At 39.7% G+C, this 19,062-nt stretch overlaps 1 protein-coding gene across 2 annotated transcripts in view; it reads left to right on the plus strand.

Annotated features, from left to right (window-relative positions):
* Window positions 1–19,062, plus strand: part of NALCN (sodium leak channel, non-selective) — a 291,882-nt gene that overhangs the window by 82,448 nt on the left and 190,372 nt on the right. For both annotated transcript variants that reach the window (XM_049701166.1, XM_049701167.1), the window contains exons 8-10: window positions 4,371–4,513; window positions 4,643–4,747; window positions 13,252–13,338. In XM_049701166.1, coding sequence (XP_049557123.1) covers window positions 4,371–4,513; window positions 4,643–4,747; window positions 13,252–13,338 — 335 coding nt within the window. The remainder of the gene's footprint in view (window positions 1–4,370; window positions 4,514–4,642; window positions 4,748–13,251; window positions 13,339–19,062) is intronic.

Raw genomic sequence — 19,062 nt, forward strand, 5'->3', positions numbered from 1 at the left:
TTTAACAAACCTCTGTAAGTCATGGTGGGCCTTCCTTGCTGTGTTGGTCTCCTGACCTTCTTCACATTTCATATACCTGGATGCATCCAGCCTTAGTGACAAAAGTTGATTATGCTGAATCCAGATGTCCACCTTAAGAATACACATCTCTCTCGTTGTTTTTTTTTTAACTTAACATAGTATGTGTTTTTAACTGTCTCATGACAAATAGATTTACTTTTTAATCACCACTGTTGGGTAAAATTTATTATCACCTGAGTTCCATCCATCAGATTTGAGGGTACAACTCATGTGAAGAGGTAAATGGGGAGATGGTGAGGGGAAGTTTGGTGGAATAGGAACCCCAAGTTTGTAGCTTGCTTAGTTATCACCACAATTTCATGACCCTGTCATTTGAAAGTCGGATGACTCAATGGTGTCACGTAATGTATGACTAGAAGACACAATAAGGAATATTCCCAGGACACAGTCAATGTCTCCCTTTCTTTCGTGGAAAAAGAGTTCACGGAAGACAACCAAGCAGTAAATATCCTAAAGATAGTCAAAACAGATTGGAATATAATTTTGTTCAGAGCTATTCAAAAAATCCTCTACTATGTCTCAATATAGGTAGCCTGTAGAAAGTTCCCAGGTGAGGATTTATCTTCTAAATGTAGACTTGTGGGTCTTTTTAGCTAGCGAATTCAAACCACCAAAGGAAGAGGTCAAGAAGAATGAATGAAGTTAAGAGAATTGACGAGCTGAGTATCACTGTTGGGATTTTGTTTCTTATATGGCTTGCATTTGTGCTTTGAGATTTTTGGGATCTAAGAAAGCCATGCTGTTCCAGGAGCTTCCCAGAAGTATTTTTGGAGCAGGCCACATGGGCTCGGAAAGAGAATGCATTCTATTTCCAGGTGCTATTGTAGAATCATTATTCATTTAACAAAAGTGTGGTCTTTTCAGCTAGAAATTTTAGTTCCATAATTCAAATGGACTAAAAATATTCTGGAGTATATCTAGAAAAAGTGTTTTGTATGTATCAATATGTTGTTTTCTAGCAATGTCCCATTCTGGATTAAACATAGAGGAAAACTTTCCTGTTTCTCTGTAGCGTGAGCTTTTAAATTGTTATATGTGTATGTGTTTTAAGTGAATTGTGAAAATCAGCCCAATATAAAGTCAGTTATAAAAGTTCCCTTTGTTTCCAAATTATCTGTGTAATATTTACACCAAGGATGAATCGATTAAAAAAACCAAGTATATGAGGAAGGCCTTCCTGTGTCTCTATAATATATGATCATTGTTTTATTTATCACCAGTTCTGGAGTGTTTCTCAATGCCAAGTCCAGAAGTGAAAGATACAGTTTTAACTTAGAGTGCTGACACCTAGCGAGGGAGACAAACAAGGTAACAGAAGTCAGTGTGACAAGTGACAGGATACAGGTGAGCTCAGGCCTCTCTGGGAGGAGCAGCGTCGCGAGTGGCCTGTCGCGAGTGGCCTGAGGGCAGAGGAGGTGAGCTGGGCTGGAGGACCACAGGGGAGTTGGCAGCACCGGGGCAGCCAGAGGGGGCAGGATGTGCAAAATCAGTGTGAGCGGCAACAGTTCATGCTCAGGGCTGTCGGCTTCTCACAGAAAGTAAGAAGATCATACATTTTATTTTGTCAGTTTAAACAGTGGACAGCCTCTTCAAAAGTGATCTTCTTTTCGTACATTTGTGGAAGTCAGGAGCAGGAAAGGGGTGAGGAAGGGCTGTCTTATTCCACTGCCTTTGCTCTTGCAACTCAGTGACATCCCCGAAGCCTTTGACCCCGCATCGTTCATGTACACGGGAAACACTTTTTTCAATAATAAGCATTTTCTCAGGGAGTTTTTTGGTTCCACTTTCACAAGTGTCTCATCTCTTTGTAGCAACAAACCTTGCTCTCTGAGCTGTACTGAAGGTTCCTACTTTTCTTTCTTCGGTGTCGAATTAGGAAAAATGGAGTAAAAGCTTCAAGATTACTCATTGAACATACTAGTTTTTACTTAATTTCAAATAGCATCTTCCCTGTAGGTGTAATAAAGATCTGCGCAAGTTAGAGGAAGGATAATTTTCAGTGTTCCTTTCACATTTAATCTTACATTGATGATCCTTGTATGTTACCTGTAAATGCTCAATTGGTAAAGCAGTTAAACTTTAATGGTAATTCATAATGGATTTCTGCAGCCACTTTTCTTTTTTAGTTCACATAACTAGAAAAAAATAAGGGACTTAAATTAAGTCATGTTAAAATTGTCCTTCGTATTCAGACCATAAAAGCAAAAACGTTGTATATTTTTAGTACGTAGGGCTCATTAATGGAAACAGTCACTTCTGTTTTCTGTTGCCATTTTATATTTGGTGTGTGCTGTTCCTCTGTGAATCTTTCTCTTAAAAGTTATATTCTTGTATGAGTTCCTCAATAGACTATAAACTATAAACATAGTCCCTCAGAAAATAATTATCGATAACTTCATTTGAATTGAGGATAAGAAAAAAGAAGGTCTCTCTAAAGCCCCGGTGCCAAGCAAGAATATATATAAGTAAATGGTAAAGAAAAAAAGAGTTTAAGACCTGGAGCCTGATGATGTGGGTTTAGATTCTGGTTTTGTTTCTTTTTAACTCGGACAACTTCATTATCTAGTGACCTTCACTTTGCTTTTCTGTAAAATGTGATGGATATTATCTGTGCTTATACCCACCTACCCATCTACCTGCCTAATTAGACAGGGATTTCCTTAGCATTTAAGTGTGTGAAAGAGCCTTGAAACTAAACGTGTTCTACAAATACTAGTTGCTATGGCAACGACTTACCAATGTACCAAATATGATTCTTAAAATGAGAGGCAGTACCTGTATGAAGTTATATTTTACATAAACTACGTAGCACAGATTAGTGCCTAATAGGCATTCACCAAACAGGGATCCGCTTTCCCTCTTTGTCTCAGCTTTTCTTTCAAGCCTTGTTATTTCTCATTTGTCCCCATTTGCTGCTACGCTTTTCTGCTGTTCTGGGTGCTTTCGCATTCACTGATGCTCTGGTTCTTCTTCCTGCATGCACAGGCCCAGAGAGGCAGTCAGACGTCAGGCAAATTTAGTAACCTCCTTCTTAGTTTGGACGTTTGATTGTATGCACATTCTAATTTTAAATTAGCACATATATGGGTGGCTATTGGCTTTATATTCTATAATAATTTAATTCATTTATAGCAGTGGAATTTGTTGAGGTACAAATGTTTACCAGTTTTATGAATAAAAACCCATATCATATTTGTTTTGTAAACAACTTCAACTGAGTACTATATTGTTTATTTGTATGGTTTTTCACAAAATAATGAGCAGTTATTTTCATTGTTTATAATAATGCCTAAAACTTACTAAGTGCTCATCAAATGTCAGTGCTTGACAGAAACGAAATCATTTAATCCTCACAATACTTTGCGGTATGTCTTAATTATTATTTCCCCATTTTACAGATGGGGAAACTAAGCCACAGAAAAGATGTCAGGAGACAGGATATTATCACAGTTAAATATGCAGGTCCTCGTTCCTGAGTGCCTGGGTTAATTCTAGTTCCCCTAATTATTATGTGTGCAATCTTAGACAAATTCCCTACCCTTTATGTGCGTTAGTTTTCCCATCTGTAAAATAGGGAAATAATGACACATACTCATAATGCCATGAGGCTTAAACACTGGCTTTCCTCTAAATGACATTTTAGATTCTCTTAACCATATGTTCAAAACTCTGCCCACATATTGTTCCCTTTTCCTTCTTTTCATTATCAGTAATATTTTCCATGAGGCAATTCTCGTAGACGATACAAAGTACTCTTTAATGATTTACTAACTTACGTTTTGGTGTTCAGTGTAAACACCATGGAATCCAAAGACAGGCTCCATCACATGAATTTTTGGAGCCTAAGATACTTTAGTTCTCCCCATGAGAACGTGATTTCAAATGAAACCCAGTTCTCGGACTTATTTCAAGTGCTTTTCAGCACGCTGAAAGTGTTAAGCCCCAAGTGGCAAACGTACAAGGTACCCATCCTTTATTATTATATCTTTACTTGGCTTGATTGTTAGTGTTCTTTTCCTCATTGTTAAATGCATTTAACAGCGAAATCTGTAACCTAAAATTGTTTCATTGCTAGAGATATTAAAACTGCCCTGGCTTGAAGTCAGAAGCAACTTTATCAAAATCCTAAGACTAAGGGCAATAAAATGTTGCATGTGATTTGAGTCCCTTTAGAAGAGCTTTTGTCATTGAGAAAATGAGCATGGATAAATATTGATTGTGTTTCTGAAAAATGTTTTCTCATTTCAAAAGTCCACCCCAGCTTAGCCGGCTCCCCTCTCTCTTAACAGGCACCAGCATCTTCACCGTGTACGAGGCTGCATCCCAGGAAGGATGGGTATTCCTCATGTACAGAGCCATCGACAGCTTTCCCCGCTGGCGTTCCTATTTCTACTTCATTACCCTTATTTTCTTCCTTGCCTGGCTTGTTAAGGTACTCTAAAAATTAGTACTCATCCAGTCTATGCTTTCTGACAGTTTCTGCAGATCTTTTGTTTGTTTTCAGTTGCCCTCACTCCCTCACGCCCAGTCTTGGTAAATGTGGTTTGTCATTTTCTTTCAGAATGTGTTTATTGCTGTCATCATTGAAACATTTGCAGAAATCAGGGTACAGTTTCAACAGATGTGGGGATCTAGAAGCAGCACTACTTCAACAGCCACGACGCAGGTACAGTATCCGGAGATGATGATGTAACCCACTCGAACTGGGCGTGTCCCTCTGCACCCTGTTATCACCAACTTCTGCAATCGGATTCACTGAGGGAGCTGCTTAAAAATACAGGTGCAAAGCCCCAAACCCAGAGCGACTAAATCAGATTTTCTGGATGATGGGGCAAGGGCACCTATATTTTTAACAGCCCCATGGGTGGGTTTGACAGAAAACCAGGCTTATCATATTTATTATGTACCTTCGATTTGATTCTACCGTCACATGTCCTCCAAGGACTTGCTGATAAAATATAGCAACTGTGGAATTCCCCATTTTAAAATATTCACGTAATTGAAACCCATATAATGGCCCTTATGTATAGGATTAGAATTTTTCGGAAGGAAAATTTATTTCATTCAGAATGAACCAATCACAATATAATAAATTATGAAGAAGACCCCTCCATCCCAAATGCATGCCTGTGAATTTTGAGGAATTACTGCTTATTCAGAAGGTTTCCACTATGCTTCCGAGAAATTGGAAGTATCCTAGAATTTGACTACAAGTGGCATGGCATTTATTACATAAGAGGGCAATTCAGATCCAATGTCTTTTGTTTTTATTTTTGGTTTTGTTTTGTGTGTTTGTTTCTTGGTGGTTAGAAAGAGGAAGAATAGGTTTATATATCTTCTTCTGGTATAAATCTTAATAAAAGAGAGAGAAAATAAAAATTCCAGAATTGAGAATGAAATTATGTTATGCCTTGCAACTACCGCTTTAATGTTAAATTTTAAGAGAAATTTAACATAAGTTTGTAAATACTTACACGGGTCTGTTAGGACAAAGGTTATCTGTGAAAGATCCGAGGTACAAATTTTACTTTGAAAATCTCCAAACTGAACTTATATTTATATAATTATTATATATAATTATATATTATATATAACTTATATTTATATAATTATTACTTTTAAAATAATATATTATTTTTTTAAATAATTGTATTTATGCCTATGTATTAAAATTATAAAGAAAAGGATTCAGGATAGTGGCTCACTGGGAGTGGGGATGAGGAAGCAGAGGAATAAAATTAAGAAGAAGTGCAAAGGTAAAAAAAAAAAAAATTTAATAGCTAATAGTGAAAATGCTATTAAACATGCTAATATTTGGAAGAGCCTTGTGCAGTATTTTTATGATGTTGTGAAAGTTCGAATGGTCTAGTTCATTATAGATGAAATAGTATTTATATTATTCAGTCTTGTCAAACAGCTATTCAAACTTCCATGAAAGATTTTTTTAAGTGTTATCTAGGTTATGTCACAGATGGCATGTAGGAAAACCTTCAGTGAGCCTGCCACATCTAGTATTCATTTCTTCTCTCATCTTTTTAGTGAACTATGAGAAATCGTAAAGTTCCAAGTCCATTCTGACATGTCTTTTAAATAGAGTGACGGCCTCGTGGAGGTGTTTTCCAGTATAGACATTGAGAACAAAGTGGGACATAGAACTATGAACTCCACACAGAATTCACATTTGATATTCCTGAGAGATGACCTAAAATGTCTTTAAAACCATATAGTGCTTATTAAGTAACTCTTAGTTGTAAAACCACAGCTGGAAAAGTGGTGTTTGGAAGTGCCACCGAGTCAGCCAGCAGTTACAATAGAAAGTCAAATGTGGAGAGACTGTGAACACAGTTGTACAAAATTGCTTTGTTGCAAAATTGTCCTTAATCAGGAGGAATAAGGTGGTAATTCAGACGTAATGCGTCTAGGTATTCAGCAGAGGTAATCACACAGAGAATTGTGAAAAACCTTCATTAAGAAAAATGCTACGGCTGAGGACCTGGTTGCTAAGCAACCGAAGCTCCAGCAGCAGCCTCTCTGGTAAAACACCACTTGGGCTGCCTGGCAACAGGCCACAGGCCCCGCCCATCCCCTCGCCAGCCACTGAGCAAGTGTTCCAGATGCTTTTGTGTGTGTGGAAGGGAGAGGCATCATTTGCCGTGATTCTGTTACGTTTGTAAAATCAGAGACAGCTCTGCACAAAGGCCCTCTCGTTCGATGGTTTAAAACACTAAATCACAAGTTTCTAATTCTAACAAAACAGATGGGCTTTAGGGAAATAAAATAAAGATGGTTGTGTATTGTGAAGCACACAGCTTTTCAGAAATGAAGTCAGTTCTTGTCTTCCTCTAGTATGTGGGACGTCTGCAGTTGTTCTCTGTAAGTTATCCTCATAGGAGGGCAAAGAGGGTCCTGGGGTTGGTGGACTTGTTGATATTTCTAAGTCCCTGGACTTTCCAGGAGGGCTGCGTGAGTAGAAAGAAAAATTATACACATTAACAGGATAAAGTAGGGGCTTTCCGACATCTTAAGAGGTTCAACAGGAATGGCTCTGATAAGAGGCAAAAGAGAATCAGTGATGAGAACTCTTTCTTTAAAATAACAAAGCAACCTGCCTCAGAGTCACAGCATAGAAACAAATTACAGAAAAACTAATGCCAAAGGTCTTATGGAGACCATAACAGAGCAGGTAGCAGGGAAACAAAAGGAAAACGACGTGGAAATTTGCAGATTAGTAGTCAGTAGTTTGCCTGAACTCTGATGGGGAAGGTGACTCTCGTACCTGCATAATCATTTGACACAGGTCACTGTTGCCACATGTTCAGTTATATGTTGGATTAAAGTGCAAGAGATTTGTACATCCAGGATATAATAGCCCCCTGTGTCAACCCACAATAGGACTTCCCATGCTACACATTTGTAGGGGTGTTGCCCCAGAGAAAGGTGTTGAGATGGGCCGATGTGCTAGCGGAACACGTCCTGGGCATCGTGCATGTCCGGTCCAGACTTGCACTCCCATTCTCTAATAGACACTTCACCTCAGATACCTGTTGCCAGTCGTGTGGTCTTCTGATCTAGGCTGATTCACAGTAGGAATGAGCTTATCTCACTTTCCCTGGAAGAGAACCGAAAGAACTAAACTTTAGGGCCCTGCAAGGCTAAGTTTTGTATATATAGTGACAAGAGACACAAGGCAGCATCTGGCAATCAATCCGTACCTAACTTTTATATACAAATCATGGCCCAGTAGGGTCATATTGAGGGACGGGTAAGTAAATATTCTGATTGTCTAAAGAGAGCAATAATTTCTGGGTCTGTCATTGTCTCTGACTGAGCACACTTGCTGGCCCATGTTTTCTGAATTAATAAGATACAGGACGGATAAGGGTGGAGTTGATAAAAGGACACAGGAATTCTTTCTCCTCTGTAGTTCCATGAACCTTCTCAGAATATGGGTTCCTACAATACTGGAACAACTTCTGTGTCAATGTGCAATACCGGCTTAAAGGCAGAAAGGCATAGATGAAAAGGCACATGATGGAAAATAAAAAGAATTTCTCCTCCATGAAAAGATGTGTACAATGTAATGCTCCAAAACAAAACTTTAGTAAAAATTTGTTTACTGTGTTCCAAGACTATTGGTTTCCACATGAATATACATCATTAAAATATGTGAGAAAGCAATTTAGTGAAAGCAATTTCTGGGAAGGCTTTGGTAGAAGGTACAATAGTGAGCTCCTTCTAATAAGAAACTATAGTAATGGAATAATACATTCATCATAGGAAGCCATACATGAGAATTATATCTTGTGAGTCTAAGTCATTGAGTATATTATTTAATTAAGAAATCAAGTCAAGTGCCCACCCTCATTATTTTGTGTGATAATGACTATTACCTATTTTTTTGTTTTGTTTTGTTTTGTTTTTTTTGCGTTACGCGGGCCTCTCACTGTTGTGGCCTCTCCCGTTGCGGAGCACAGGCTCCGGACGCGCAGGCTCAGCGGCCATGGCTCACGGGCCCAGCGGCATGTGGGATCTTCCCGGACCGGGGCACGAACCCGTGTCCCCTGCATCGGCAGTCGGACTCTCAACCACTGCGCCACCAGGGAAGCCCTATTACCTGTTTTTTTAAATGATTGATTTTGAAAGAACCCAAAGAGCATGGGAATTTCAAAATAAATTTTGGATTTTATTTTCATTACCAAATATGTATGCGTGTCTTGGGTTTGGAATTTTAATTCAGTTGCTAGTGGTCACCCGTATTACCAAGATCCATTCTCTACCACCTCCCATTAGATAATCTGTTATCGTTGTCATTGATGATGATATTCTGCCTAAAGTACAATAGAACAATCCACAAAGCATTCTTAGCAAAATCAAGTGACCCTTTATAAAACGCTGGCAGTTGCAAACAGGCAAGCATGAGATGATTCTCGAGACTGAAACCTCCATGGATTCCCAAGTGATTGTACTAAGAGGAAAGTGCTCGTGTGGTTATTGGTAATACTCCACTAATTCATAACACTTTATTACAATAAATCACATATCTTGAGAGCTGCACTAAGCACTACGCTATTGACTTTACAAGCAATCTTATTTAATCTTCACAATAACATTGTGAAGTTGGTATTATTATTGTCTCTGCTTTGCAGATTAAAAAAGGACAAGGATTGGAAAGTTAATTATTTTATCCAATATTACATAACTGGTACGTGCTAGAATGCGGGCTCAAAACCAGCTTCCTGGGCTTCCCTGGTGGCGCAGTGGTTGAGAGTCTGCCTGCCGATGCAGGGCACATGGGTTCGTGTCCCGGTCCGGGAAGATCCCACATGCTGCGGAGCGGCTGGGCCTGTGAGCCATGGCCGCTGAGCCTGCGCGTCCGGAGCCTGTGCTCCACAACGGGAGAGGCCACAACAGTGAGAGGCCCGCGTACCGCAAAAAAAAAAAAACCAGCCTCCACAGCCATAAGAGTCTTCAGTTTTGCTCCCTGAGATCCTACCTCCTTTTAATTTGGTCATTACAGGCCCTGCTGTCAATGTGCTATCTTTTTTCTGGCTTCTCTTTTCTATTAAAACAAACAAAAAAAGGTTTTCTTGTTGACTGAATGGTGGAGAAAGGGGTACTTTCATACATAATTACTAAGTGTGAATTAGAGCATCCTTTCTAGAAAATAGTTTGACAATATGTGTCAAAAGCCTTAAAAACATGTAAACTATTTGACAAAGAGATTGTACTTCTAGGAATTTATCCTAAGAAAAATTCTGGTCAATGCTCAAAGATGTACATTTGAGAATGTTTATGGAGGCGTTTCAGTAAAAAAGAAAGACAGAGAAAGAAAGAGAGAGAGAAAGAAAATTAACTCTAGTCATAAATTATTGATTATAAATTATGAAATTAGAATAAATGCAAGCCATTAAATCATGATTGAACTTTATTGATATGAAAATATGCAGATAACATATTAATGCAGTAAAAGGGTCTGATGTTTATATGTATATGTGTGTGTGGGCATAATATACCTGAAAGGTTAACTCTGAAATATTAGGGGTGCTTGTCTCTGGGGAATGGGCTTAAGATTTTTTTTTACAGCTCATACACATTTTCTAAGTATTTAATAGTAAACCTGTATTAATAATATAATGAGAGGAGAACAGTTAGTATCTTTAAAACTGAAATAAATCATTGGACATTCAAAATGAAGCCACTTGTGTTAACTTAGGTTCAGCTGCAAGGGACAAAAAGCCCCAAATAAGTGGCTTCTATAAGATAGAGTTCCTTTCTCTGTCATATAAAGTTGGAGGATGTCATTCAAGGTTGTTACAGTGGTCTGTGTTGCTATAGATCCAGAATCCTTCTACCTTTTTGCTCCACCTTGCATCACTTCCATTCCCCAAATTGCCTCCTGGACTAAAATGGCTGCTGTAGCTCTAACTCTTACATCCATATTCCAAAGAGCAGGAAAGAAAAAAATAGAAAGTTTCTGCTTTCATTTCATAGACCAGTGTATATATATAATTACATGGTCAAGATGAGCTTCAAGAAAGGGAAAGAATGTCCTTTTTTTTGTTTTTGCTGGCCATAAAATTTTTCGTAGTTTGTAAGACAAGAGGAACAGATATGTGGAGACCCCTGCCCCTGCCACACTCCCCTAAGGACTTCACCCTAGGATTCATGGCTCTGGATATCCCACCATGTGCCTCACGTAGCTACTGTTACATTAACCAATCCAAATGTTGTTGTATAATTCAGGGAACTAAAGAGAAATGGACCATGTTTGCATTTCCTTCACTTTATTTCACACAAAGAACTGACCTTGAGAGAGCACTTTTACTAACAATTAAATTGATTCATTTGATTTTAGTCTATTGGAAAAAAAATCATTTAACAGAGAAAATTAGTCTGCTCCTGATGAAAGCAAATATGTGCCCCAGGGATCCTTTGCTCCATGGTGAGAGAGTAGAGGTTGCTTGTACAGAGGGTTCCTACCTCGTGACTGGCGGGGTTGCTTTTGTCTTTTCTCCTTAAAAAGAGACTCCCAGACATTTGACAGATACTTTAAAAGGCACTTATGCATGTTTGCATCTCAACCAATGTATGTATTCTCAGAATGAGCCTATTTATGATGGATGTGCTTGATTCTACCACTAAACTTACCTTTTAAAATTCATTCTAAAGGGAATCAGAATCCTGTAAATGGGCAGCTGAGAAGAACCATTTGTAATTGGCACCTTGGATCAGAGAATCTTTGTGTAAATGTGCACCGCCATTTTGTCATTTTAAAAATACATGTATGGCCTATGAATTTTGGCATTTGTCACTCTCTGCCTCCCTTATTTTATAGAGGGCAAGTTTTCTTTCTGCAAATGATCTACTACCTCTGTTACCAGGAGTTTGAAATTATAATGATAAATCCTAGGTAACGGGATCTTTGCATCATCTCATGTTTCCATCAACAGTTACCCTTTTGAACACAGATGGGGTCAGACGAACACGAAGACATAAATATGACAAAGAAAATGTTTATGTCTGTGAGATAGTGAGCTCAGGCTGGAATAAAACAGTGAGTGCTTGTAGTTGGTGTCTTTTCTTAGAAAAATAAAAATCCTTAATTCTACCCTATTCCACCACACCCCTGCACATGTAAGGAAAAGAAAATATATATTAGTGGGAAAATATTTATAAGTGGTACATGCTTTCCAGTGTAGTATATTATTGATAGATAACTAATTTTTTTAATAAATCTATTTATTGATTTATTTATTTTTGGCTGCCTTCGGTCTTCGTTGCTGCACTTGGGCTTTCTCTAGTTGCGGCGAGCGGGGGCTACTCTTCGTTGTGGCGCACGGGCCTCATTGCAGTGGCTTCTCTAGTTGTGGAGCATGGGCTCTTGGTGCGCGGGCTTCAGTAGTTGTGGCTTGCAGGCTCAGTAGCTGTGACTTGCGGGCTCTAGAGCTCAGGCTCAGTAGTTGCGGCACACGGGCTCAGTAGTTGTGTCTCATGGGCTCTAGAGCACAGGCTCAGTAGTCGTGGCACACGGGCTTAGTTGCTCCGCAGCATGTGGGATCTTCCCAAACCAGGGCTCGAACCCATGTCCTCTGCATTGGCAGGAGGATTCTTAACCACAGAGCCACCAGGGAAGCCCCTAGATAACTAATTTTTAAGGTGGTAGAATATGAGTAAGATAACCTACACATCCAGCAACCTGGATGTCTAATTCAATGACTGTCAGATTTTAGCATCCTGTACTATCCTGAATTTCATCATTTATGTCTTTTAAGCCAAAAGAAACTACTTTTTCCCTTCATAAATATGTATACATAAAATTTCTGCTGAGCAGATTAATTGTGGCTTATACAAGCTAATTTCACAAAGTCTTTTAAGTGATTTGTAATTCTCCTACCATTAAAATAACATTCCCGGACTTCCCTGGTTCAAGCCCTGGTCCGGGAGGATCCCACATGCGACGGAGCAACTAAGCCCATGCGCCACAACTACTGAGCCCGCAAGCCACAACTACTGAAGCCCGCACTCCTGGAGCCCGTGCTCCGCAACAAGAGAAGCCACCACAATGAGAAGTCCACGCACTGCAACAAAGAGTAGCCCTTGCTTGCTGCAACTAGAGAAAGCCCGCACACAGCAACAAAGACCCACTGCAGCCAAAAATTAATTAATTAAAAAAATAAAATAAAACAACATTCCCCTATTTCCCTATGCACATTATATTATTTATCCTGAGAATATTTTTCTATTGGTTCAGTGAGAACTGTCTACTAAATAAAGATAAAAGTTTACCACTTTTTGTAAAAACACACCACGCTTTGGAATTCTAATTTTCATTTTCTCTGAGATGTTATATATAATAATCAACATAATGGGGATAAAATACCTACTTTTAAAGTCTTGTGGAGAAGAATATTTGGGCAGATATACGCAAAGCATATGTAAGGCAGAAACGGCCTGATGCATAGCAAGTGCTCAATTAATGCAAGCTATAATCTTTATTATGATTATTCACTTAAGTTTGCAGTGTTAAAATGGAATGACTCATGTTCTAAATATAAAGCCATAAGAAGACAAATCTTTGATAACAAAGAAAACGTAAAAAGCCGCAGACAAAGTTAGAGTTCTTGATGTTCCATGTAAGTGTCTCTGACTCATTTCCCCTTTGTCTTGAAGATGTTTCACGAAGACTCCACTGGCGGGTGGCAGCTGGTAGCTGTAGACGTCAACAAACCCCAGGGACGTGCCCCAGCTTGCCTCCAGGTGCGGTATGATGCCATTTCTAAAAGTCACCCCCAAAGGTCTTTGATTTGATTTTATACGAGGAAATCTACAGCTCTCCAAGCTCTAGATCCACCCAAATTTGTGGGCAATATTACACTCCATCCTGTATTCCCGGGACCTGGCATCCTTTTTAGATACACACTAGGGATCTGGTAAATTTCTGGTAAATGAACGCACACAGGTAAAAGCAGGCCAGTGGTAATGAATTGATGAAGAATTTTTTTGTCTCATTAAACCTTGTAAAGGTATTCTTCTGCAAAGGCCTGAATTGTTTGGGGCCGGGGGCAGTCAACATCACAATTCACTTACTTGAGTACCTCACCATGTACACAGGAAGGAAATGTCTTGAATATGTAGTCTGTTGTTCTGCGTCTGCAAGCTCTCCGAGCAGCATGGTGTAATAAAGGCACTTCCTTAACAAAGTGCACCTGCAGCAGACACAAGGCGATGGGATTGCAGGGGAGCCCAAAGTCCTGGCAAGTGACCGGAGGATGGGCCATGAGGTCTCTGGCCTGTGAACCTTCTGGACTTACCTTCTGCTCTGAGCTCCCCAGAAAGCCTAATAAAATCCTTTTCTTCAGTGGACCACAGAGGCCTCTTCTCTTTCATGTGCCCCCTCCCTGCCCACCAATAGCAGTAACTCATTTAAAACAACATCACCTTAACAAGAGCGGCATCCCTGCCGTTCCTGGGCTTTTTATATTTCCATTTTCCTCCTCTTTAAGGGTGAAAACTCAAGCTGTCCCATGTTGGGAGCAGAAAACTGATTCTTCCTCCTGGAGAATTTTATTTTCTTCACCCTCTTTCTGTTTTCAGTTGTAAATCCTCTTCCTACAAGGGGACTGCTTCTTATAGTTTTTCACATTCCCCCCTATAATTTGGGGAAGGGTGTATCACCTGCTTCAGGATGAGAACACATCTTCTGTCTTTCTTTTGGATCTTTCTCCAGGTGGGGACTGGTGCATTTTAAGGATTGGTACATAAGTAGCAAAATACTGTCCTCTGAACCTCTTGTGTGGGCTACATCTATATGGCTGTTTAATCATATAGTTATTTGTTTGTATCCATTAAAAGGATAGAGCAGGGGCTTCCCTGGTGGCGCAGTGGTTGAGAGTCTGCCTGCCGATGCAGGGGACATGGGTTCGTGCCCCGGTCTGGGAAGATCTCACATGCCGCAGAGCGGCTGGGCCCGTGAGCCATGGCCGCTGAGCCTGCGCGTCCAGAGCCTGTGCTCCACAACAGTGAGAGGCCCGCGTACCGCCAAAAAAAAAAAAAAAAAAAAGGATAGAGCAGAAAAAGAGGAAGAGTTTACAATGAATACTGATAATGTTAAGTACTATTCTCTGCTTCTCTTTCTGTCATATATTGGATGGTGACAATGCTGCTAATAATTCAACTTCTGTAGCTACCTCTACTACTGCTATTACTGTCATAGCAATAACAATGACAACCATTGTAGTAGCAGCAGCTTCTTGCCTAAAAAGTACTTTTACTTACATTATTCATTAATCCACCAACCGATATTTACTGACACAAAGATGGTCCTGAGCAAGAGAAGCCCAGCCCCTCCCCTCGTGGAGCTTACAGCGTACTTCAGGCAGTGAGGAGAAAACCCAGCTTTGAACTAGCAATCACAGGAGTGATGGGCGTTTGGAAGGAGTAATGCAGGATGCTATGGGAGTATGTAATTTGGAGTCCGCTCTCCTTGTCTGAGAGTCAGGGGAGGTCCTCGTGAGGTAGTGGTACTTTAACCGAGACTGCAAGCATGAGGCAGGGAGTGAGGAAGGGTGAGACTCAGTACAGCCCTGTGCTGCGGAAAGATTGGCATCCTCTATGGGCCTTTGTAGAGGTGAAGTGGAGACCCAGAGGGCCGCCTGAGTCTCCTGACCTGAAACAAACGGAGAAGCCAGGACTTTCACCTGGTCTTCTGGTTCCTGGTCCCATGCTGAAAAAATATGCCAAGGAAACATTCATTTGTAATAGAAATCAAGGATCAGGCCTGTTAGGAGTACCAAATCAGGGTCTTCCTATGCCCCAAATGCATTGCTTAAAATTTTAGTAAATGCTTGTTAATAGATGCCTCAAGGTTGCAGTCTGGAATTAGGAAGCGAGCCTCTATATCAAAAAGATTTGAGGGGCTTCCCTGATGGTGCAGTGGTTAAGAACCCACCTGCCAATGCAGGGGACATGGGTTCGAGCCCTAGTCCAGGAAGATCCCACATGCCACGGAGTAACTAAGCCCATGTGCCACAACTACTGAGCCTGCACTCTAGAGCCCGCGAGCCATAACTACTGAAGCCTGTGTGCCACAACTACAGAAGCCCGTGTGCCTAGAGCCCGTGCTCCGCAGCAAGAGAAGCCACTGCAGTGAGAAGCCTGCGCACTGCAAAGAGTAGCCCCCGCTCGCTGCAACTAGAGAAAGCCCGCGCACAGCAACAAAGACCCAACACAGCCAAAAATAATAAATAAATGCAAGAAATAAACTTACTTAAAAAAAAAAGATTTGAGATGGCAAGAGCTAGATGGCAATGAAGGTGTGATGGAGGGGCAGCACGGAGCAGGGACATAGGGAAATAAAGGTCAGCAGAGGGGGGTGGATGTTAGGCTAGCCCTGTGTGGATGTGGCATCTGGGAGACGTGAGTATTAGGCATGTGTGGTGGGTGTGGCAGCATGCTTGGTAAGTTGTATGGTTGATGGTACATGTGGTTTGAGACAATGGGAGAAGGAATGCAGACAATTCAGGATGAGGCTCCATGCAGCTCAGCATCCCGTCTTTGGTCCTGATGCTTTCCAGAAAGAGCTGATCTGTAAGAGTACGGATGAAAAGTGGGATGGCCAAGGGGTCACCTCTTTGTATTGGGCATGACGTGAGCTGTGACTAAAGAGAGAGTACATTTCCACGTCTGGGTGAAAAATGAATTAATTATTACCTTATTAAAGAGAAAAAAAGTAAAGAAGAAGTACTGAAGATACAATGGTCGTGAAATACTCACTTGGCTCTTACTAATGATTAATGCCGTCTAAAACTAGTTAACAGGAAAATTTTCGTCTGAACCATACCTCACTCACTGCCTTGGATTATAATATCTCACTCAAAGACAAACTGTAGCATATATTACTCCTTTTTATTTTTATTCTTTCTGTTTGTTTTCTTTTTTATTGAAATATAGTTGATTTACAATGTTGTGTTAGTTTCTGGTGTACAGCAAGGTGATTCAGTTTTATATATATATATAAACATATATATACATATATATTCTTTTTCACATTCTTTTGCATTATAGGTTATTACAAGATATTGAATATAGTTCCCTATGCTATACAGTAGCTGTATATCTATTTAATATGTAGTAGTATGTATCTGTTAATCCCAAATTCCTAATTTATCCCTCACCTGCGCCCCCTTTGGTAACCATAAGTTGTTTTCTGTGTCGGTGAGTCTTTTCTGTTATGTCGGTAAGTTCATTTGTATCATTTTTTTAGATTCCACATATAAGTGATATCATATGATATTTGTCTCTCTCTGTCTGACTTACTTCACTTGGTATGATAATCTCTAGGTCCATCCACGTTGCTGCAAATGGCATTATTTCATTCTTTTTTATGGCTGAGTAATATTCCATTGTATATATGTACAATGTATTGTATATATGTACCACATCTTCTTTATCCATTCCACTGTTGATGGACACTTAGGTTACTTCCATGTCTTGGCTGTTGTAAATAGTGCTGCAATGAACATTGGGGTGCATGTATCTTTTTGAATTAGAGTTTTCTCTGGATATATGCCCAGGAGTAGGATTGCTGGATTATATGGTAGCTCTATTTTTAGTTTTTTAAGGAAACTTCGTAGTGTTCTCCTTAGTAGTTGCACTAGTTTACATTCCCACCAACATTGTAGGAGGGTTCCCTTTTCTCTACACCCTCTCCAGCATTTATTATTTGTAGCTATTTTGATGATGGCCATACTGACTGGTGTTAAGTGGTACCTCATTGTAGTTTTCATTTGCATTTCTCTAGTAATTAGAGCTATTGAGCATCTTTTCATGTGCTTGTTGGCCATCTGTGTGTCTTCTTTGGAGAAATGTCTATTTAGGTCTTTCTGCCCATTTTTGGATTGGGGTGTTTGGTTTTTTGATATTGAGCTGCATGAGCTGTTTGTATATTTTGGAAATTAAGCCCTTGTTGGTCACTCTTTTTATTTTTAAAACGAGCAAAATGTGAGTATGTTCTTCTAAAATGACTTTTAAACTGTAGAAATAAAATAAAAAGTAAGAGTTTGCTTTAACTTCTTCCAACTATCCTCCCTCATTCCACTTCCCAGAGGTAACCTAGCGGTCAGTGTTAGAAGCCAGTCTCCTAAGACCCTTTACCCCTGAATTTAAACATTATATCTTTTCTATAAAGCAGCATTTCTGCCTCCCAGAGGCCCTGTCATTTTCACATAGTGTTTCCTCTTTCTAGAACACTCTTCTCTCCCACTCAGAGTTCAGAATTCAGCTCAGATGTCACTTTCTTAAGGAAGCCTTCTTCGTCCTCAAAGAAACAAATCAGGTAGCCCAGTTATATGTGCCCATATCCTCCTATGCTTTTCTTTTGTGTTTATCATAATTTTAATTAAAAAAATTTTAATGGTATAATTTGTTATTTAATGTCTGCTTTTCCAACCAGAGGAAACTCCATGACAATAAGAATCGTAACGGTCATGGTCAGCATGTGAAATAAATACATCTGTGTTTAGAAATGTAATCTTAGGAATAACAGTTGAAAAGAATCAAAACCAATTCCTACCTACTAAAAAAGTAGAATTTATAGGAATGAAGCATTTGAACAGCTGTAATTAAATTGAATTAGTGATTTGGCCATTTGTTGGAAAAGATTGGAAGAATGAGGTAGAAGCAGTATCTGAGATGGTAAACGAGTGACCTAATACCATTTGGGTATTAGGAATTATTGATTTTGTCTTGAAAGTGGAACTTTGTTTCCAAATTTGACCCCAAGTTTAAAAAGCAGAAATTTCATATGAAAACCCATATATCCTACTGCTTTTGTAAAATAGAAAGATCTGGCAACACAGGACCCTCACTCCCATGTGGTGTAATTGGCTGGAGCTGGGCAGTGGCCGCCACATTGGGCACCGTCTCTCCAGTTTCCGGGAGTCTCCCAATGGTCCATATTGTTGTCCCGACAGCACTGGGAATGTGTGTTTTATTTATCCACAGATTCGTACAGTCACTTTTCTCAGAATAGCAAAGTATTTCTCTTTGCCCATCACTCTATGGACAGAAAATAAATAATAAATTCATAAGTGCACACGTATATAAATACACACGTAAATGCATGCATGAAGGAAAACATTGTTTGCAAAAAGAAAGGAAAAATGAACATGATTGTAGAAGTGAGGGTGGTCCCTGTGTGTTTAGTACATGACTCCGGGTCTGCTTTTCTCATTCATTTTACCTGCTGGGTGTCAGGAGGCCTTTGTTTGGGTGACCCATGAAATAAGGTACAGAAGTGTGACTTTAGTTTACAAAGATGGCATAAGGGTAAGTAGTGCGTGAATTTCCATTATTCCCAAAAAGTCTTCCCATAAGTTTTATGTCTTCATAATTTCAAACTGTTGAAATCTTAACTCAGCATAAATGGAGACTGGCTCAAATTCTCTTATAAGTGAAGGACATTTAAAAATCATCTCTGTCCTT

Source organism: Orcinus orca, chromosome 18, assembly GCF_937001465.1.
Source record: "Orcinus orca chromosome 18, mOrcOrc1.1, whole genome shotgun sequence".
NCBI lineage: Eukaryota > Metazoa > Chordata > Mammalia > Artiodactyla > Delphinidae > Orcinus > Orcinus orca.